Source organism: Mustela putorius, unplaced genomic scaffold, assembly GCF_011764305.1.
Source record: "Mustela putorius furo isolate JIRA1106 unplaced genomic scaffold, ASM1176430v1.1 tig00000738_pilon_pilon_pilon, whole genome shotgun sequence".
In the NCBI taxonomy this organism is placed as follows: Eukaryota; Metazoa; Chordata; class Mammalia; order Carnivora; family Mustelidae; genus Mustela; species Mustela putorius.
This window is the reverse complement of record NW_025421463.1, coordinates 8,092,067-8,113,945: the sequence shown is the minus strand read 5'-3', so window position 1 is coordinate 8,113,945 and position 21,879 is coordinate 8,092,067. Positions and strand designations below refer to the sequence as shown.

Below are 21,879 nucleotides of genomic sequence, written 5' to 3'. Positions count from 1 at the left end.
CCCCCTTCCTACAGCAGCTAAAACCGAGGCACAGAGAGGTTAAGCCAATCGTCTGAGTCCACCCAGCAAGGAAGTAGGGAAGCTGGTTTGTGAACCCACACAGTCTGCCTCCAGGGTCTGGGTGTCTGACCACTGCACTCCCCTGCTCTCAGGCCTGTGCCTCCTGCCCCTTGGACCCTATTCTGAGCTCACAAGATCAAGGAGGGCTTCCCGGAGGGAGTGATGTTGGAGTTGGCATCTGATGGATAAGGAGAAGCTGACAGGGCAGAAGAGAGGCAGGGAAAGGAAGCAGTGTGAGCCGGGCTGGAGGAAGGATCCTTGCTCAGGGAACTGGAAGGCACTGGGTCACAGAGAGTCCCTGGAGGGTTTGGGGAGCTCTAAAGGAAATGAGGTGGGCCAAGGCCAGGCTGGCGGGGCATTGCGGGGGAGGTTGTGGTTCATGGGTGGACATGTGGGCTTGGGGCACAGAGGCACGGTCTGGGCTGAAGCTGTAAATGAAGGATCATAGACACAGAGGTGAGCACGGGAGACCCTGGCCATGGACGAGTGAGAGGGCTAGCTTTGGGGCTTGAGGGACTGCAGGGTTTAGAGACAGCTCAGGAAGAGCTTGTGCAAATCACGTGGGGGTGACTGGCTTCCACTTCCTTGTCTGGATTAGATGATTTCCAGGTGATGTCTGTTTCTGAGGGTCCTCTACACCCCAGACGTCCCCTCAGGGGCCACTCAGCCAGGCCAGGGCACTGTCTTATGTAGTCCTTTGATCAGAATGGTTGTCATTCCCAGGTGCATGGAGGGTGTGCTCCCTAGTTCCGGGGGCCAGTGCTCAACTCTTGAAGTTTGTTATTCCCCTGGGATTTGGTGCCTTCTTGAAGGACAGGATCACCCAGCAGTGGCCCAGGAGAACCTTTTAAGCTCTTGGGCTTTTCTCCGACGTCGCTTCCCTCCGTGCTGTGCTGGAGGAGGTGGCCAAGACCACAGATGTATGCGCGAGATGCACATATGAATGTGAAAGAGAGGGTGAAGAGGGGGAGAGAGTGTGTTCTGGAGGAGACCCTCCTCGGGGAAGGAGGAAGAGGAAGGACAAGACAGCGGATGAGGGAAGGGAGAGAGTCGAGAGTGGTGGTTAAGGGTCTGGACTCCACATGTGGCCTCCTTGGGGCCCCAGCCCAGTCCCCCCATGCCTCCCACTGGCAGTGTGGCCTCTGTGTCTTCCTTTGCTTGTCTGCGCCACGGAGACCCCAACCAGACCTAGCTCCCAGGGTGTCATGAAGGGGAACGCAGACAATGTCTAAAGTAGTCAAGTGTGCTGTAGAGAATGACATTGGAAAAGAATTCTGGAAGCTCCGGGAGCTTCCCTCTATGCAGGCTCCAGAGGCTGCCCCGTTCCCTATTGTCCCCAAGGTGGCCGATCGGCGGCACCAGCTCAGGATGGAGGCGGCCTGCGTGCCTCCCTTGACTATGCTGTCTGCCCTCTGAGCCTTGGTTGTCCCCCTGCTGTAGGGTGATCGTGAGCACACCCAGCTCATAGCCCATGATGAGGAATCAGGAATCAACACACTTTAAGCAATTACAACAGTGGCCTGTCTGGCTGAGTGCCAGCAAATGCTAGTTCTCATGGTGGCAGAAGGGACCTGTGTAATTTCTTGAGGGGCGCGGGGTTCTCTGGGCTGGTAGTTATCCCAGTGCAGGTTGTGAGTCAGGAGAAGGTGCTGAAGTCAGCCCACCAGGTGTAACCAGCACTTAAAGAAGTAAACCAGGACCGAATTGAGGATGTCACCATGTGTGGCGTGTAGGAGGTCAGCCCTGTTTGGAGACCCGTTTGCTCTGGTTCTGTGGATGTGAGTGAGTGTGGGTGGCAGCTTCAGATGTTTCCAAATCACACTGTGACCGCGGAGAAATACACACACACACACACACACACACACACACACCCTGCAGCGACCCACAGACACACTAGCAGACACAAGGGCATAGGCACTTAGTTCAGACAGACGCTCACATGCGTGGACACACAGGTACCAGCAGACACAGAACAAAGCACAGACTCACCCCCTCGTGCACAAAAACAGACACACAAAGGAAGTCACACCCGGGTCACCACGGCCTCTGTCTTCACCCACACTCCAGCTTTGGTAAGGAGGGATAAGGACGGGGAGCACCAGCGAGGACACATCGGTGGCCCCCCAAAGCTTGCTGGGGAAAACAGGTCTGGTCATCATTTGTCTTGGGTAAACTAGTGACGGGGGGGTGAGGGGTGCACTGGCCACACCTTTGTGGGGCCCAGATGTCAGGAGGCCCATGCTGTGACCACCGCCTGTCACTAGAAAGCCCCCGGACTCCGTGGTTCAGGACAAGCTGTGGAACTCCTCAAATACCTAAGGGGGCATATGGGGGGGGTAAGAGCATTCATTCATTCATTCATTCATTCTATCAGATATTGATTAGGTGCCTTACTTCTGCCAGGTCCCTCATGAGGCACTGGACAATGTCCAAAGCCTGGCATGATGGCTTGAGAGCAAGTGAGCCCCGCTTTCTTTGCCACCCCAGGAGATGAGCTCTGCATTCCTGACCAGCCATGTCCTTCTGGCATTCTCTCCTTCCCGCTCTGCTCTAGATCTTCAGTCCAGCCGGTGGAATGAGGATGGTAGGGATGACCCGGACCACCTCAGCCTCCCTCCTCAGCCTCCTTCCCTGGGCCTTTCCCAGCTTCCTGGTCTCTGAGCCTTGGCTTCCTGGGGCTCAGACCCTGCCCCTCTTCTCTGCACCCCTGCCTTCATTCATCAAGTGTCCTGGCTTTAGATCTCATCTACCTGCTGACAACTGCGCGCTCCTGCCGGGGCCGGACCTGTCCCCAGAGTCCCAGACTCCAGGGCATCTCCCCAGAGAGTCCCACAGGCCTCTCGGACTTAAGGCACCCGACACTCAGCTTCCCAGTCTCCCCAAACCCAGCCTTGGGCTCAAACCCTGACTCCTCCTTCCCTGGTAAATACATACAGCCTTTCTGGAAATCCTCTCTGCGGGTCCTTGGGAATGGTTTCCAGCTCTGACCCCTTCCCTCCTCCTCCACTGCTTCTACCTTGGTTCAGGACACCTTCTCTTGTCTAAATTATCACCAGCAGGCTCCTAACTCTTCTGCCTGCTTCTGCCCTTGCCCTGTTTTAGTCTCCTGTGAGCGTAGCAACCAGAGGGTCCTGTAGAACGTGAGATGGTGTTCACTGCTCTGCCTAGACCCTCCAATGGCTTTCTGCAATACCAAGCCCTTTCCATGACCCCCAGGGGCCCCTGGGCCTCTCTGCATGGGCTTTTTCTTGCCCCCCCCCCGCCTTGCTTACTCTATTCTCGTCTTTCTGGCTTCAGACCCCTTCCTCAAACATTCTGGGCATGCTCCCGTCTCAGGACCTTTGCACTTGCTCTTCCCTTTGCCTGGAACATTCTTCCCTTGGTTTTCCACATGGCTCCCTCTCACCTCCTTCAGATCTTTACTCAAACTTCACAAGAAGGATTTTATTAGCCCCCACCCCTACCCCAGAATTTCCTAACCCCCCCTTTCTTGCTGGATTTTCTCCATATCACTCCTCATGGTTTAACAGACTATATCATTAACTTGCCCCTTTCATTTATCATCGGTTGCAAGTGCCACGAGGGCCAGGTCTTTATTTTGTCTGCAGCCAAAAAGGACCCACGGCTGTTGGGTGGCTCAGATCTTTTCTGGCATCTGGAGTACCAACCCGAGAGAGCTGAGCAGAAGACACTCAGAGGGTTTTTTGGGAACTGGCTCTGCCAGGCAAGGCCACAATCCCACATAGTCAGGCCTCTGTCCATTCTAGAAGGGGGCTGGCCCTGTGTCAGACTCTGAACAGATCCTGCCCTTTGGTTGAGCAGGGTCCGGAAGACTGTGTCCCTGACCTCCGTAGGAGCAGGAGCTCCAGCCGTCTTTCTGGGGTCCACCCTGCGTGCCCTACTGGCCCTCTGAGTCTGAAGCAGGCTGGGTGTGAACGGCCAAAGCCAGAGGGTCTCTCTTTGTTGAGCCCCTTTCCACCCTCTTAGGTCATCTGCCCCTACCCTATCCCTCCTCATGGTCCTCTGCTGTCCTTTGGAAACCCAGTAGGGTCCTGTCCGGGGCCCACCCCATGTGGCATGGCCACGCCACTCCTCTCAGCCTTGTCTTCCAAACAGCCCCTTACTTTTCACCATCCCCACAGCTAAAAGTCTGGTCCAGCAGCCATAGCTTCTCATCAGGATGTCCAGGATGTTTGCAAGAGCGCCCCGCTGGCCTTCTAGGCGCCCCCCCCCCCCGCCAGCAGCCAGAATTGACTTTCCAAATCAGTGTCCCCTGCTCATGGTTCCCATCACACTTAGAATGAGATCCGATTTTTCCCGACATGACTGGGCTCTTCTTCTACCTGTCTGACCTCATGCTGTGGGATGCCCTCCATTCTTGCCCTGGGCTCAGCCGGGCCAGCCGCCCTCCCGACCCCTACACACCTGACCTCCGCCCTGCCTTCATAAGGCCTTTGCTCTTGCCAGTCTCTACTCAGGGGTGTGCTTCCCCCCCCCCCCCAATTCTCTTAGCTCCTTCCTTTTCTTCATTTAGAGAAGCTGTCCTACATCTAAGGAATACCCCCCTCCCACCCCGCTGCCCTCCGCCGGCCCCCTCCCAGCTCTGAAACTGTCTCAGGGGGTTGGTTGTGCCTCCGCTCACTGCTTGCTTCCTCCCCCTGGAACATTCAGGCTCACAGAGGTGCCAACTTTGTTTTGTTTCATCCTTGGATCCCCTGTACCAAGACAACAGTGCCCTGGATGGAGTGAGTGCTTAGTGAATGTCTCATTAGTAAATGAGCCAATGCTGCTAGAGGCCAAGTCTCATGCCTTCTGGAATGATCTCTGGCTTGGGTTAGGAGCCAGGCTCCCTCAGCACCACATACTTCCCTCTAACCCTGTCTGTCATGCCATACATGGTACCTTCCTGGGCCTGTTTCTAGGCAGTGAGCCCCTCTCCTGCCCTCCTACGTGGCAGGCTGGCAGTGAGCATGGGTGTAACAGACCCGAAGTGGCAGCGGGCTCAGGCCCTGCCCACCGGCGGCAGTCCCGCCCACCTCCAGGCACAGCACCACCCACCTCCCTAAGGGAGAAGTGCTCCCACCTCTGGGAGAAATTCCATCCACCTCCCTGGGCCTTAGCTCCTCCCACTTCAGTGGGGCTGGTGCCTTCTAGCTTCTCTAGGTAACCAGGTTAGAGCTTAGTAAAAATGAGAGATTCTAATTAGGATTAGAATCTGCTAGAGAATGATAGGAACTCACATCCTGCAACTTTCAAAAATGACGTTTGTTGCTTGGCCTGAGATTAGCATATTATATATCAAGGTCAGCAAACCATGCCAAATGAAGCCTGCTGTCTGTTTTTGTAAATAAAGTTCGGTTTCCTTGGAGTATCTGTCTATACTCAAGGATAGCCTTGGGTAGTTGGGACAGAGGCTTTTACGTCCCACAAAGCCTAATATATTTACTATCTGGCCCTTTATAGAAAAACTTTGCCAACTCTTCTAACAAATACTCAAAAAAGTACTGTTGGATTAAGTAAGCTTAAGTCAGAGCCTTGGAATCCTGCCTTGTTAACACCACCAGTTCCAGTCTTTTGTCCAGGGATGTCAAGTGAACCAGACACTCTGAGCTCTTCTCTCTTTAATAATAAAGAGATGGGGGCGCCTGGGTGGCTCAGTGGGTTAAGGCCTCTGCCTTGGGCTCGGGTCGTGATCCCAGGGTCCTGGGATCCAGCCCCGCATCGGGCTGTCGGCTGGACAGGGAGCCTGCTTCCTCCTCTCTCTCTGCCTGCTTCTCTGCCCACTTGTGATCTCTGTCTGTCAAATAAATAAATGAAATCTTTAAAAATAATAATAATAAAGAGATGGAGGTATAGAATAGGTAGAAATAGTCACTGAGGAATCCTATATATGCCCGTTGGTTAACAGATAACATTTATGGAGCACCTGTTCTATTCTAGAAGCTGTTCAAGGCAGCCACGAAAGAGACAAAGTTCCCACCCCCAGCCCTTTGTATCTAGCTGATTCAGTATTACATCCTCACAGTGGCCAACCGTGAGGGCTTCCGGCGTGAGACTCAGCTCTGGTCCCCCACTTGAACCTGCACCAGCTGGCTACATCTGTGCCATGGCCTGTCTCCCAAGGCCAGCTGTTTCCCTGCCTGGGGCCCTGGACAGCGCGCCATTCTTTCCCCTCGATGTCCCCAGCCCTGAGCACGGGCTCTGGCCCAGAGTCAGTCTCAGGCTGCCTTTATGTCACCCCCGCCCTGCCCCCGGCTCCTTCAAGAACCCCAACACGGTAAGGGAGAAGGATGATCAAACGGTCTTTTAGGAATTCCATTTAAGAGCAGTGTCTCTTGGGAACTCATAAAAGGAAATGATGAGCATTGTAAGATAGTTTTCTCCCTTTAAAAAGAAATCTATAAATTACATCGTGTTCCCTTCCTTTCTCCTCCTTGCTGCCCGGCTGACTTCATGTTCCGGGCGCTTTTCAATGAAACCAGGTTGATTCCAGGCTGACCCGGGAGTTGGCTTTGATGTGAGGAGTAGTTATTGAAAGAGACAGGGTGATCCATGTAATGAAATGCCTCCTACACTTTCCATAAAAGTGATCGGAGAGTGATGCTAGCCATTCTGCTGTGGGGGATGGGAGGGAGGCAGTAGTGGGCTCTGAGCCGCTGGGAAGGGCACTGGGGGCCGAAGGTGGGCACGCTCCTGGGAAGAGAGCAAACCTCTTCTAGAAGAGCCTCCTGAGAGCCCGGAGCCGAGCTTTCAACCACTTCTGCTCAGGTGGCTTTGCTGTCCCAGGCATCAAGGACCATCAGCCTCTCCTGGAAATCCCTTTCTCAGGGAGCATTTTACCGTGTTAGTTTTTGCTGATTCTTGAGAAATTCTCTTTGGGACTCAATACGCCTCAGGTAGATTTAAGGTCACAGCTATTACTTCAGGATTTTGACTTGGTTGTTGGGGGAAAATGTAAATCTCACTTATTGTCTCGGGAGAAGTTCCAATCAGACACTGCCTGACGAGTTTCTTCCTTCAGTTATTCAAGAAATATTTACTGAGCCTCATTATGTGTGGGGCCCTGCACTGGGAATAGGAACAAGTGGACAAGATAAGGGGGGGAGCGCATGTCCTCACAGAATCAGCAGGACTGCCAGGGAGATGTTTACACAAATAGACAAGGACCCCACAGCATGACAAAGGTGCTGTGCTTTGGGAACCCATTCAAGGGCACCGAGGGCTTCCTGTAGGAGGTGGTGTTTCAGCCTGTGACCTGGAAGATGGGTAGTTGTTTATCAGACAAAGGGGGTGGGACTAGTGTTGTAGGCAGAGGAAACAGCATGCATGACGTTTCGGTCTCTGGACAGGAGGAAAGGAGGGAGGCTCAACTTTTTCCTGCCCTCTGCTGAGACAGGGATCTCTAGGTAATCCTGGCCTTCAGTGCTCCTGGAGGTTGGGATGGACAGGACCCACCCCCAGAAGGGAGAAAAAATTGCATGCACTCACGAAGGAAATATTCTGCTGTGTCAGCTTCGTAATCTGCATCCTCTGGGAAGTGATCGATTTGCTTGCAGAGACCTTTGAAGTTCCCTGGAAAACAAGAGGAGAGAGGACACTTGAAACATCAGAGTTTCCAGGGGCTCAGCGCCCACTGGCCTCGTGCTGACTTCTAGCGCTTCTGAAGCTGGCTCAGCCCTCTCCCAGGCCCCTGAAGGCAGGTATCGCTTTGTCTGTTTGGACATCTGCCTGGTGAATCAAAACACACACACCCGCGGTGCCGTGGAGAGGATCTAAGGCCTAAGACTTCAAAACCCGGCCTTCCATCGCTGCACTGAGGCTTATGAAGATTAGCGGAAGCTTGACAGGCAGCAGAGGTTTGGCTCCGGGCTGGGGACTGCCGCCGAGGAGGCTGATGAACGGGTCAGTCCACCCACCTCTGTGCCCCCGCTTGGCTGGGAGTCACCTCGCATTTTGCATGCCAGACAGCAGATCGCTCTGCAAAGAAGGCAGACCCCACATGGAGGATGGCAAACGTTCCCACGGCCCTTCAGTGAGTTTGCAGAAGCACCTCCCCATCAGCAGTGACTGGGATGCTCTGTGCCCAGCCCCCCGCTGCGCTGAAATGCTCCAGGGTGGGGGCAGGGAGGAGGTGGAACCACCCTGGGGGCTGGGACCTCGGCCAGGCCCTTGAACTATACAACTCAGCTGGGCTCTGCTGCAGGCCTGTGAGTGGGGTATTCTCTCCTGCATTGTACAGATGAAGAAACTGAGGCTCATGGAGGTTTCTTGGTGGGAGTAAGTGCTCGTGGCCAGGAAATGATGGAAGCAGGGCTCAAATGATGCTCAGAGGAAGGCCTGTGGACTCTAAATCTTTCCTGGGGTGCTGGCTGAGAAGGTGAGCAGCGGCCAGGTAAAAACACAACGTCACAGCTACCCACCCCCCCACTGCCTCCCACCAGCGACCAAAAGTGAACCATTGAATGCAATGCAATCTTTTTAAGGACAGATGCGTGGAATAGGGCTTGCGAACGAGCGGGTCCGTTTAGGGACAGCAGAAACTTCCATCTGTTTCACACACCGTTGTACCCCGGTACCAGCCCAGCTACAGCCCATGTCGGCGAACTTTCTTGCAAATAACCGACCTGTGGCAGCAACCGCAGCTGGGCTGCCTGGGTCTAGCTCGGCATCACAGAGACCCCTGTTCCCTCATCTGAAAGGTGGAGATCAGAGTTCTCCCTTCGCCTGTCATGGGGATTAAAGAGTGAACGCCGGGAAAGTGCTCAGTGCAGTGGCTGGCACGTCGGGAAAAGTGCTTGGGGGCATCCTTGTGAGGGACACTTGGACACAGACTATATTTAGCCACTGACATTTGGGATTGTTCTGTGACAGGAGCTAATATAACCTAATTAATACAGTCCTCGGTATGTGTTAGCAATTTAATTTCCCGTAGAGTCCTAAGCCTTCAGATCCTGTAAAGTAGGTTTCCTTGTGTCCTATAGATCTTATTTAGGAATTTTAAGGCATTCTTATATATATGCCCCTGCTTATATAGGATACAGGTGTACTCATAAAGATAGGCATTTGAGACATTTCTAGCTATTACATGTTACAGAGAAGTTGGTTGACTCCCCATTCGCTGTCTCTGCACCAAATTCACCTCCTTTCCTGACTTCTGCAAGAGAAAACCATTCCTCAGAGCTCATGGGGACTTTCTGAAGCTTCGTGGGTCTCAGGAGCCTAGGGGTTCACTTGAAACTCTCCCCTGGGGCTTGCCTCCTGTCCAAGAGTTCTGGGGGTATCCTCAGGAATTCACAAGAGGTCTGGGCTCCCTCTAGGACTTCTTCCCTAGGTCCCCACCACACACCCTTCTCTCCTGAGAAGTCTTTGTATCCGCTGCTAAGAGGATCAAATAACCTCCCTATTGTTCAAATTACAAATCGGTGTATTTGCGAAGCACTTTCATTTTCTCGCAATTCAATCTGACAAATATTTCGTCAGTGCCCACCCAGTGCCGGGCATCTTTTGAGATTGCGGTGCTCACGTGCTCCGAGGCTCCTCACTGATCAGGGATGGGGGTGGGGGAGGGCTCGTGAATGGTCCCTCCACTCCTCTCCACTTCTCTCTCCCACACGCATACCCGCTCCCCTGCACCCTGCCTGCTTGTTTGTGTGAACGATGCCCCATCATTCTTAGACCCTGGGCTCCCAGTGGGGGGCCCAGGGCAGAGGAAGGACCCGAGAGACGCTATGGGGAGGCTGTGCAAAGTCACCCGCAGCCTTGGTATCCACCTGCCTCTCTGATGCGTCCTGGTAGATGTGTTATAGGCACTGTATATTCAGCATGTCTAGATCTGAACTCGGGATCTTTCTCCCTCAAGCCTGGCCTTCCGGAGGCACTAACCAGCTCAGGGAATGCCTCTCCTTTGCTGCCTCTGCCAGCCTGAGCCCAGTTGTCACCGCTGACCTCTCTTCATCCTCGCTACAGGCTCCATCCCTCAGGACGTCTTGTCTGCATTAGCGCTCAGTAGCTCTCAAAACGGTCAGTTCGGTTTCTCTCCATTGGCAGCAACACCCACGGCCAGGCCACCGTCCTGGCTTCCCTACGTGACGGCCGTGGCCTCCCCACTGGTCATTTTACACCCACTCCTATCCGTCTTTACAGAGTAATCATAGTGCAAATCTGATCAAGCCATTTCTAGCTTGAAACACTCAGCAGTTTCTTAGGGCTCTAGGGAAAGCTCTGTGTCTTCAAGAGGTCTGACCCTGACCTCTCTCTGGCCTTATTTCCCACCTACCTCCCTGTCGGCACACATGCCATCTCGGCGGGCCTGTACGGATGCTCCCTCCTGCCACAGGACCTTTGCACACGCTGGTCCGGCTGCCTGAGCTTCCACCACATCCTTGGTCATCTCCTTTCCTCAACCTTCCTCTATCCCCCTTGCACTGTGCTAGTGGGGTGACTGCTGTTCTGCTGTCCTTTCTGTGCTGGGGGGAAATGTTAAGGTGGGTGATGCTGGTGGGAATGTTCTAGTAGAGAGGCAAGATGTGATGGCCTGAGAGAGGAGGGGTGATGGGTGATGCAGGAACAATGAGAGAGGGGATGAGGTCCAGGACACGGGCGAGGGTGGCATCATATGGGGTAGAGGGTGGTGTGTCTGCTGTAGCAGAAGGGAAGGCGCCACCTGTGGGAGCATCTGCTGGGATGAGTAGACATGGTGAGAACCCTGACACTTCTCTTCTGGTTGGTTCCATTTTCCATTTCCCATCCATGAGATGGGAAGCAGGACCATTACTGGAGCACAAGCAAGGGAAGTCAGGGTTGCAGATTTGAGAATGGAGGAAGGGAGTGCGGTTTTTCTTCCTGAGACGGGGAGAAAGAATGGACCACGCCCAAGACATGAAGCACGTGTGTCTGGCCTTGAAGGTCCCTTTCAGATTCTGTGGTTTTCTCAGGCTACATTTAGGGTGTGGCTGAGTCTGGCTGGAGGGGTGGCCTTTAACCAGGGTGGGGGTCTGTGGGATGAGCACGAGAGCAGCGGTGGGGGAGGTAGTGGTTATGAAGATGGGCCAGGCTTTCAGCTGGGGAAGGGGGCAGGGGAGAGTGCTGGGGTCAATGCATTAGAAGCCTGGGTGGGAGGTCAAGGAACTGTGGGAGCGGGAGGCTCATGGGAATGAGTTGGAAGTCTGGGGCGTGGGAGTCAGAAAGTGGATGCTGAGGACTGAGACTGTAGAGGGGTGTGGTGATTGGTCATGTCAGGGTCAAGGATAAGTCCATGAACTAACTGGGTTGGCTCAGGAGGTAGGGATGACAGTCAAAGGATCTAGCAACTGGGAAGTTCATCCCCGTTAACACAGAAGAGAAAACTTAACATTCACTTTTACTTTCTATATGCAGTCACGTACGTATTAGGAACCTGCTTGCCCTGTTCAAGTTGATATGCAAAGGATTCATCACATTATTCTGATAACCCCCAAATCATTAGTTGGTTTTTAGAAACTATTGGTGTGAGGCTCCTTCAAGCTCAATGATGGCCTTGTCCGGATCATGATTTGACACAGGGAACCATGCCAGAAGCTTCCAGCACTTCTCTGTTAGAGTAAGACTTGCTTCATGTCAGTGAGTACAGAGTTCTCTTCCCCCCCTGTCCCATGCCGTACGCTTCTCCCAGAAGGTAGCCCTCCATCCCGGGCAACCCCGGAGGTGGGGAGGGATTCTCCTGGGGGTGGCAGAGTGGGGACTGGGAGGAGGAGAGCAAAGGAAGTTCTCTCACGGGTGCTGGTGTGCGCCCAGCCTGGCCCGGCTGCTCTGGCTGCAGGAAGGTTCTGTGCTCCTGGCGCCCTGATCCACTTCCGCAGAGGCAGGTGTGGCTGGGCTGGGCCTACAGCTTGGAGAGCTGCAGGGCCTGGGGCTCAGAGGAGATGGGGTCGCAACGCTGCCCCTCCCTGCTCTGTCTGCCCCAGCCAGGAGCCACTCCTCGAGGGACAGCTGGCTTTCTGTCAGAGTGAGCAGAAAAGAGGAGAGGGACCTGGGTGACTCAGGTGATTGGGCGACTATGTTCTGCTCAGGTCATGATGCTGGAGTCCCAGGATCGAGTCCTGCATCGGGCTCCCTGCTCAGTGGGGAACCTGCTTCTCTCTCTGACCCTCCTTCCTCTTGTGTTCTCTCTCTCAAATAAAAAAAAAAAAAAAAAAAAAAAAAGAAGAAAAGAAAGGAGGTTAGGAACATGGGGGGTTTGCTGACATCCAGACAAAATGCCGGGGAGCCCAGGACCAGGGTTTGGAAGGTTGGGGAGTTGGAGCTTGGGTCAGACGGGGAGGTGAGCAGAGCCCCGAAGGACAGATGACTGGTACGGAGGAATAACGGAGGTAAACCGGGGTCAAGATGGGATTGGTCCCATAGTACCTGCGGCTGATGGTGGCAGTGTGGTGGGAAGGATGGGCTTGAGACATAAGGGGTCTCCAGGAGCCCTTGGAAGCTCTGTGACCATGGACTCATGGTCCAATTAAAGTGGTGCCGAGGTTCATGAAGGGTAGGTGGTTCCAGCAGCATTTAATCACTTTTCCTGGAGTTTAAATTTGGTAGAACGTCTATGGGACACCCCATCAGTCGATGAAGAGTGTGTAATCTTGCTTTCCTGAAGCCAGCCTAGAGATCTGTTGTGTTTCCTCGTGGTTGGTGGTCATCAAGCCCAGCGGCTCATATGGCTTCAGGTACAGATGGATCTAGGTGCTCAAAAATCTGGTATCTCTCGGGGCACCTGGGTGGCTCAGTGGGTTAAAGCCTCTGCCTTCAGCTCAGGTCATGATCCCAGGGTTCTGGGATCAAGCCCCGCATCGGGCTCTCTGCTCAGCGGGAAGCCTGCTTCCCTTCCTCTCTCTCTGCCTGCCTCTCTGCCTACTTGTGATCTCTGTCAAATAAATAAATAAAAATCTTTAAAAAAAATCTGTTATCTCTCTCCATCTCTGGTTTTCCTCTCCATTGGCTTCATCCTTAGGCAGGCTTCCTTCCCCCAGGTAGGGACTAAGGGTTGCCCAAGTGCCTGGAACTGGGGTGGGTGGAGGGAAATCTAACCTGATCCCTGCCCTTCGGGGGCTCACAGTCTGGGGGAGGGGGAGAAGACAACACAGAATTTACTAGAATGTAATTGCACTATCTTAGAGAATCCACAAGGCCATATGGGAGCCGAGTTGTTCAGCTAACATTTGTGTGGCACCAACTGTATGCCATGTTCTGTGCAACCTGCTAAGGACACAGAGGAAAAAATATACCTTCTGTCCCCAAGGGCCTAGCAGTGTGTGGTGGGAGATGGATGACACGTGCTGTGGTGAAGCAGAGCATGTCTGGGAGCACGCAGGAGGGATGCACATCCAGGTGTGTGAGTGCTTGTGCGCGCGCGTGCATGTGAGTGCATACGTGCGTGCGTGTGTATGTGTGTGTGCGTGTGTGTCTCAGGGCATGATGAGGAGGTAGTGGGTGGTGAGAAGAGATTTCTAGGAATGGGATCAGCAGAAGGAAAGGCAGGGAAGTGCTGGGCACATGAGAGGGAACAAACTATCTCAGGGGCTCAGGGAAGGGCCCCCAGAGCAGAGTTGGGATACAAGGAAGCCAGCAGGCTTGCTCCAGCTCCTGGGATCTGCTTGTTAGCGCCTCTTCGTAACTCACAGGAGCAGCTGGAAACCAGCCACAGTGGGAGGATGTGCACTGCGAGAACTGGCATGTACTGTAAATCGATGTCCCCTTTCCCTGCTCAGAGAGCCAGTTGTTAAATATTTGTGAGCACACCACTGCAGGAAGGGCAACCTGCGAGAGGGGCTGGCTGGTGCAGATCCACAAATTCCAAGGGGGGCTGGAGAGTTCCAAGAAGATGGGTCCTGTGTAGAGGCTCCCTGGGCAAGGGTGAGGGAGGGAAGGATATGGCTGGCCAGGTCCCCAGGGGCTCGGGCCAGGCTGAATGGAAGAGGGGGCGTCTCACCCTCCATTCCGCAGAAAGACACTGGCTTTGACATGAGGCTGTAGGGGGGACTCTCCCACCCTTGAACTATAAAGGATTATTCCACCAAGGGAATCACGAAATCTCTACTGCATTCCACCCCAAAGGACAGCAGTGCTCCGCCGACCCCAAAGCCAAAGGACTGAAGGCCAAGCCAAGACAGAAAAGCCCAGGGCTGTGCCTCGGGCTGCTGCAGCTCTGCCTCCATGAATTTGCCCTCAGACTGGAAATTTCAGCTTGCAGGTATTAAGTAGTTTAAAGGAGGTTTCATCAGCTTTGTAAAAAACGCATTAATATCTCACAACACCAACTGCTGTCTCATTTCTTTGAGATACAATAAGCTCTTCATAAACCTGGTCATTAGGGGCTGAACAGACGCTGTTTTATTTCCCACATATTCATGAAAAGCTGAGGGAGCCGAGCAGAGCTGGGCGGGTGCACGGAGGGAGGGGGTGAGGCACCGGCAGGAGGCTGGCTGGCTAAGTAATTTTTTAAGTGAAGCAAATGAAGGGTTTGGTGGGAGCTGCTTTCTCTGTTTTAAACCTTTGCTGCTCCTGGCTTTTTGCTTTGCTGGCAGGGCCCTCCCTGCCGGCGGGGATTTGGGAGACCTCAGGGTGGGTGGGCAGTGCCAGGCTCCTCCCCGGCTGGAACCCCAGCCCCCTGGCACAGCGCCGGTGACAGCTGGTGCTGGAGGGTTTGAAGCTGCCTGTGGGGTTGTCCGTGAGTTTGCTCATGCGTCCATGCGTTCATTGGATTGTTTGTTACGCCTACTATGTGCTAGCTCCCGTGTAGTCACCGGGGAGGGTGAGTGTGGGGTAAGGTGTCTGAATGCCCACCACCTTCCCTGACTCTACCCTTTCTGTTTGGTCTAAGTGCTCATCTCCCAGAGAGTACTCTTTCCTACAACCTCCAGGTGTGTCCTGTTCTGATGCTTTCCCACAGCTACTTTGTAAGTTCTTTCCATCTGACGCAGGAGAAGCGGCTGGATTCCAGACTGAAAGATCTGCCTTCTAAGCCCAGTTTTGCTACTATTAGCAGCTAATTACGTGACTTCTCTGTGCCTCTGTTTCCTTAGCTGCAAAATAGAGATATTCATCCCTGCCGCATGGGGTGATTCTAAGAATGCAATGAAATACTAGAAGTGAAGTTCCCTAGTGTGGTTCCTAACCCAGAGCAGGCACTCACTGAATGTTGTTTTACTTTTTCAAATGACGTTTCCTTCGGGAAGTCTTTCTTGATTGCCCTCAACTGGAAAGACTCCTTCCCTTTCCGATGGGTCTCTGCTTGTTTCTCAGATGTCTTAAAAAAGATTTTATTTATTTATTTGACAGACAGCGATCACAAGTAGGCAGAGGGGCGGTCAGAGAGAGCAGGGGAAGCAGGCTCCCTGCTGAGCAGGGAGCCTAATGCAGGGCTCCATCCCAGGACCCCAGGATCCTGACCTGAGCCAAAGACAGAGGCTTTAACCCGCTGAGCCACCAGGACACCCCTGTTTCTCAGATTTTAATGGGTATGGGAATCATCTGGGGTTCGTGTTAAGCCAGATGCTAACTCAGTGGTCTGGGGTGGGGCCGGAGACTCCATTGCCCACAAGCGTCCAGGTGGCACTGATGCTGCAGCATCCCCTGTGGACCACACTTGGGATTGGGTAGCGAGGCTTTCAAGCACTTTGTATCTGTTTTGATCAGAGTCGGTGTTCTGGTATCCTTGGGAATAAGTAGGTGCAAATCTGTAAGATCCTAGGGGCAAAGTTTTGAGAGCTCCTCGAATATACCCTATTTCCCTTGGTTCTCAGATGCTCACATGCACATTCCAGTGTTTCTGGAATTGGAATGTGCCTTATAGTTGAGGGGTTCATTTACAGCAGTGTGTTTCTTTTCTCCTGAAAAATCATTATTACATTGATGGGGTGTCTTAAAATTAATGATAAGGGCTGCATGGCAAATGTTTATTGAACAAATGGACAGATAAGTCTCTGTGTGTGTGTGTGTGTGTGTGAGCACACATGCCTGTGGGCAGGGAATGTACTCCACATTTCCATCCTCCTAAATGAGAGGAACACTATCCCAACTACTAGAACCCCTGGGGCACCCGCAGCTTTTGCACCTATCTTATTAAAAGCCATACGGAAATTTGTGTATATCCCAATACCCAGCGATTTCTCTTAGAAATTTGCCTTGGAGAAACCCTTGCATGTAGGCCCCGGGGAGAGGTGTGTGAGACTCTTCCCAACAGCCCAGCGGTAACAGCGAAACGCCGGCAGCAACCCACATTTCTGCCGTCGGAAGAATGATAACACCCTGGTATTGATCAGACGGGATATTACACAGCAGGGAGAATGAGTGGCTCACGGCCACTCAGGGAAACGCTGTAACAGCAAAACGCCGGCAGCAACCTACATTTCTACCGTCGAAAGAATGATGACACCTTAGAGTATATTGATCGGACGGGATATTATACAGCAGTGAAAATGAGTGGCTCACGGCTCTCCACATCAACACTGGCGAATCCCACCCGCATCACCTTGAACGGAAAATCAAGCTGCAGACAGGTATATAAAGTAGGATTCTATTTTCAAGAAGGTAAAAACTTGTCGAACCAGGCCGTATAGATTGTTTAGAAATACGCGTTTGGTAAAGCCTGGGCAGGCAACAGCATACTCAATTCAAGAGAGTGTGGACCCGAGGTGGGGGTGTGGGGGCGGCCACAGGGAGGGCCCAGGATGGCCTCAGTGCCCGGGATGCTCTAGCTCCTGACCTAGTGCAGAGAATGCGGGCGGGGTGGGAGGGGGTTCATTTTATAGTTATTTTCTACGCCCGCACCAAGCACCGTGTTTTCTAGATCTGGCCACGTTTTACCCCCGCAGACAGCTTCCCGGAACTTGCACGGGTCACGCGGAAGCAGGTGGCCACGTGATGGAGTTCTAACCAATGGGGTGTAAGCGGAAGTGGTGGGTGGGACTTCCGGGAAAAGGGAAGCTGCGTGTGGGAAGTGCTCTTGGTGGGAAACGTTCTTGGTGGGCTTGTGGGCTGGTTGCCGCCTTGCACCGGGAGACCACCTCGGGCGTGGAGAGCTGCACACGGCAGAAGAAGCACGAGGCGCCTGGGTCACGCCGCCATGGAGCCGCACCAGCCCCGGGCATCTTACCTCCAGAGCTGAGTGATGAAGAAGTAAACAACTCTTTATAATTTTAGTTTATCGAAGAAGCCCTGGGAGCCAAGCCTACTCCTAATGAACATAATGATACATGTTAAAATCGTCTTTTCTATGGGTTTGATACGAGACACAGTTTTAGAAGGCAGCTCGTTGAACAACCTCAGTGCTCGCATCCAGCAAGTGCTCACTACGTGTCTATAGAGTAACTGAACGGATGAATGAGTGAAGAGGTGTCTCAGTGCTCCTCCCTGCATCCTTGGTTGGTATGACCTTCGCTCGCGACGGTGCCAGCTGTGGTGGTGGGTGAGGGAAGGCACGGCATGGCTGTAAGCAGGCCTTGGACAAAGGGAGGGGGAAGTGGGGGGGTGTTGCCCTTTGGCAGGAAGAATGTAACAGAGTCTGGTGAAGACCAGCAGGTGGGCTTAGAGACTGGTTTGGCGGATGATGCCAGAGGTGGTGGTCCTCAGGGCTACCCTGTGAACTGATACGGGCCTGACTTCACTAAGACAGGATGGGGGAGGATCTGGGTCCTGAACTTAAGCGCCCTCATCCCAACTTTGTCTCCCCCCCGACCCCATCTCTCCTTCCCACAGCGTTGACACTGGAGCAGGCCTTGGAGACAGGAAGACCTTGGAAATGCTTCACAATGTGATGGAGCCTGTTCTAGATGAGGTTAAGGACTCTCCTCACACGTAAGGAAACAACCTAAGCCATACTCTTTGAAGTAACAGACCTGTAGGCTTGGGTGTTGTCATAGGCCATGAAGGAATTTTCCCAAAATACAGTTCCATTAGTTCATTTCCTACTATTAGGGAGGCAGCGATGAAGGTCAGTGGTTAGCCTCAGAGTCTGGAGACGGGCTGGGTTTGTATTCCAGTTATGCCACTGGACCTCTTTGAACCTCAGTCTTATCTGTGAAATGAGGAGGCTGTGGGACCTGCCTGATAACATTGTGAGGATTGCCCAAAGCACAGTATTGAGAGGGCTTAGTGCAGTGCTTGGTACCTAGTAGATGCTAGGTAAGTGGTATGTGCGAGTGCCTTCGCTGGGCTCCATGCTGGGGGACACAGATGGCTCACATGACAGTCCCTGCTCTCAGGAAGCTCGCAGTCTAGCCAGAGAGAGTGGTGATTACACTTCCAAGATGTTAGGAGAGCTCCCTGGTGGAGGCATGCCCAGGCTGAATGAGAACCCAGTATGCGTGGGTCCTATGAAACAGGATTGTTCAGATGATTCTGTCAACCCCAGAGACCCAGAGGCAGGTGAGTAACGAATAAATATTGTCATGTGTCAGTAGCTCTGCGTTCGTCTTGAGAGGCCTTGTGGTGTGGTGGAAAGGTGGCCTTGCCACTTAGGGCAAGGCGGTTGGCTCCCTTTCTGTCATTTGTTAGTCACATGAGCTTGGGCAAGCTGCACATGTTTTGACTCAGTCTGTATGTCAGCCAGTTCTCGAACTTTCACTGAGTGCCTGCCAGGTATGGTAGTTGAACTGGGCACCACGATAGAGAGGAGATTGGTGCAGCGGGATTCCCTATTCCCAACATCTGAGTCCAGGAAGCACCGGGACAAATAATTAACTTGCATGACTTGTTAAAAAGTTCGCACCTTTCACTTAGTCCTCAAGAAACCCTTTTATTTCCAATTTAAAGTTTATGGGAATGGAGGCATGGAGTTGGAGGAATGCATCTGAAGCTTCGCTGCCAGTGTGAGCGAAGGAGCTGAGATCAGACTCCAGGCAGTGGGTTTCTAGGTGATTCCTGCGTGATATTGCTATAGCAGAGCGTGGGACGCTGGAGGGTGGGCAGAAGGGTGCGTGGCTCAGTCTGGGTGGTGATGGGTTGTCATGAGGGCTTCCTGGAAGAAGCCCCATCTCAGATGAGCCATGAAGGGTAAGTAGAAATTGGCAGATAAAAGGCAGAGCAGACAGATGCTAGGGAGAGGAGGAAGGGTTAAATAGAGACAGAGGATGGGATCCTGAGGCCAAGAGCCTTCGTCTTTCTGAAGGACAGATGGTTGTGCTGGATATAATCATGTGTGTGTGTATGTGTGTGTAACCAGTTGGGAGAGATAGTGGCTGCAGTCACAGTACTCCAGACCTAATAAGCCATTCAAAGTATGAGTTTTGGAGCCATGGGGTGCCACGGAAGGGTCTGAAGCCGGGAGTTCATGTGACCAGACTTGTGTGTTAGGATGTTCGTGCTGGTAGCCAAGTGGGGACCAGGCAGGAGGGGTGAGACTGGAAACCACCAGCCCCGTCGGAGTCACCAGAGTCTCTTGCCTGGGTCACTGTGGCAGGCGTCCAGGGGAGAAAGGGAGGTGGCCCAGGCAGGGTGGGGACGGTGGGGCTGGGGAGAGGGATGAAGTCAGCTGAGATCTGTGTTTATCTGTCAAATGGGGACATGGCCCCGTCCTGCTTCCCTGCTGGTGTAAGAGAATAAACGAAGTGAGAACTAATGAACCCACTTGGTAAATTGTAAACCCGGTGCCGAAATGCAGGCTGAGCTGCAGGGCATCCTGCAGTGAACGAAACGGCTCGACACGGTGCCGAAATGCAGGCTGAGCTGCAGGGCATCCTGCAGTGAACGAAACGGCTCGACACACACCTCTCCCCTCACAGACACTCCCACTCCCTGGACACAGCGTTGCGCTGGAGCTCACTAGTTCTGCGACATTGGGCAAACCAGCCACGCCTCTGCCTCCTCTGACCCACGGGCTAAGGTTATTGTGAACACAAACGAGATCTTGCCGGAAAGTGCTGGATGCCATGCCTGACATGTAATGAATGCTGGAGAAGTACAGATCCCTGCAGGGAGAGCGTCTCTTCTGCTCCCGCATACTCCAAGATCCTGGGGCCCGGCTGCCCGGACATGTCCCTCAGACATTTAGGTAGCTTTCATGAAGGTCTCCAGTATGTTGTCCAGATTCCTCCATGGAGTGAAAAATGCCAGAGTCCTCTCCTGCTTTGTATAATCCACCTTAAATTTCTGACAACAGTTTTCCCCAAGCCCCCTTTGGGTCATTTTCACTGCTCAGGCACATTCAATTCCGTGACAGAGATCCAGGCCAGAGTGGTCAAACAGCATCTAAACCATTGACCCACGAGGATGTAAACGTTTTATGTGATGAAGAGCTGTAAGACTGGGGATACCCATCCACGCACGCTCTTGTTTCCGAGCCAAACACACTCCCTCACTTGGAAATCTGCAAGACTCGACGCCTGTGGCACAAAGGGCAGACATCTGGAGAACCAGACATTTCCAGCTATGTTCAGTGGGACCCAAAGCTTTTCACCTTCTCTGCTCACATGCTCGTCTCCCAGCTACTCCCGTCTTGGGAACTCATTTGTCCTTGTCCCTTTGCTCACCTTTGCTTACAGCTTCTCTCCCAGCAGAATCAAGCTCTTTCCTCTTCTTCACCTAAAGCAATACCTGCTTTATTGCAGAGGGATGGCCAGGAGCCATGGGTGGGCATGCACAGGTAAGGTTCAAATCTAAGAGGCACTCACTTTTGGGGTTGAGGGGGTGCAGTGAGCACCTCCTTTAGTTTTGCACCTCAACCTTGCCTGGTCTTATGTAGGGCAGGAGATGTCAGGTCAGTACCTGGTCGAGTGTGGTGGTTTTCAGAACTGCCTCCCAAGGTAGTGAGCTGCCTATCACTGGAGGCATTCAAGCCAAAGGTAGCAGCTGCCTTTTAGGGATGCTGAAGAGGGCATTTCTTTAATAGCTGGGAGGTGGAATAGATGATTCTGAATGGGGGTCTTCTACTCCCTGGAAGCTAGGATTTAAGGAGCCTTTCCTGATGGCACATCTCAGAGCTGCCTCTTTCCTTCCAACTCTGCTTTTACCTCCAAGACCACTCATGTGGCTGTCAGCCACGGGCTGCCTCATGACAGCTCCTGTACAGCTGGCCTGTCTTGTTATTTCGGATTTCACGAGTTTGTGTGTCATTTTCCTAATAGCGTTCTGCACGCATCAAGGACAGGGATTGAACTGCACACTTTCCATTCTCCCGGTGGGTATAGGAGACTTCCTGCTATTCGCTGAGAATCCTTTCTGTGCCAATACTGCATGTCTCACCTGATTCAATTTTATCAGCTGGTCGGGTAGGTTCTGTTCACGAGCCCATGCTACAGGTGAGGACCTGGAGGCTTGCACAGCTTGGTAAGTGTGAGCTAGTGCATGAGTATTACCTAGTTTCATAGAAACTCAGGACTGATGCTGTCAGAATGGCTGGGTGTATAGCCTTGGGCAAGTTGCTTAACCGCCTTGGGCCTCAATTGCCTTTCCATAAAATGGGATGATAGACATTACCTATTCCAGAATTTCTTGTGTGGGTTAAATGCATTTAATGCACAGGTAAAGCTCTTAGGACAGTGTACCTTGTGAGCTGTAAGAACACGTGATCTATTACTACTATTGTCAGAGGAGTGGTGGGTCTTGTCATGTCTGGAATGAGAACGGTCAGAACTCGAGCCTTAGTTTGGCAAGGTCACCCAGGTGGGAGCTTCTGATTCCTCAGAACTGTCTGCTCCCTATAAGAGAGAGAATTCGGCCCAAGGGGGGCATTTGTAGAAGAGGGAAGGTGGGTCTCCCAGGAGTCTAACCGGCAGGACTCAGTTCCTGAGAACTTAATCGCCTTTGGGAAAAGTGCGAAGAGAGTTCTCAAAACTACAAAGCTAAAGACGAGACTTG

General features: G+C 52.9%; 1 protein-coding gene across 1 annotated transcript in view; it reads right to left on the bottom strand.

Annotated features, from left to right (window-relative positions):
• The window catches only part of CACNG2 (calcium voltage-gated channel auxiliary subunit gamma 2), a 109,655-nt gene that overhangs the window by 6,552 nt on the left and 81,224 nt on the right, over positions 1-21,879 (bottom strand). The window contains exon 2 of the mRNA XM_004743140.2: positions 7,549-7,632. Within this exon, the coding sequence (XP_004743197.1) occupies positions 7,549-7,632 (84 nt within the window). The remainder of the gene's footprint in view (positions 1-7,548; positions 7,633-21,879) is intronic.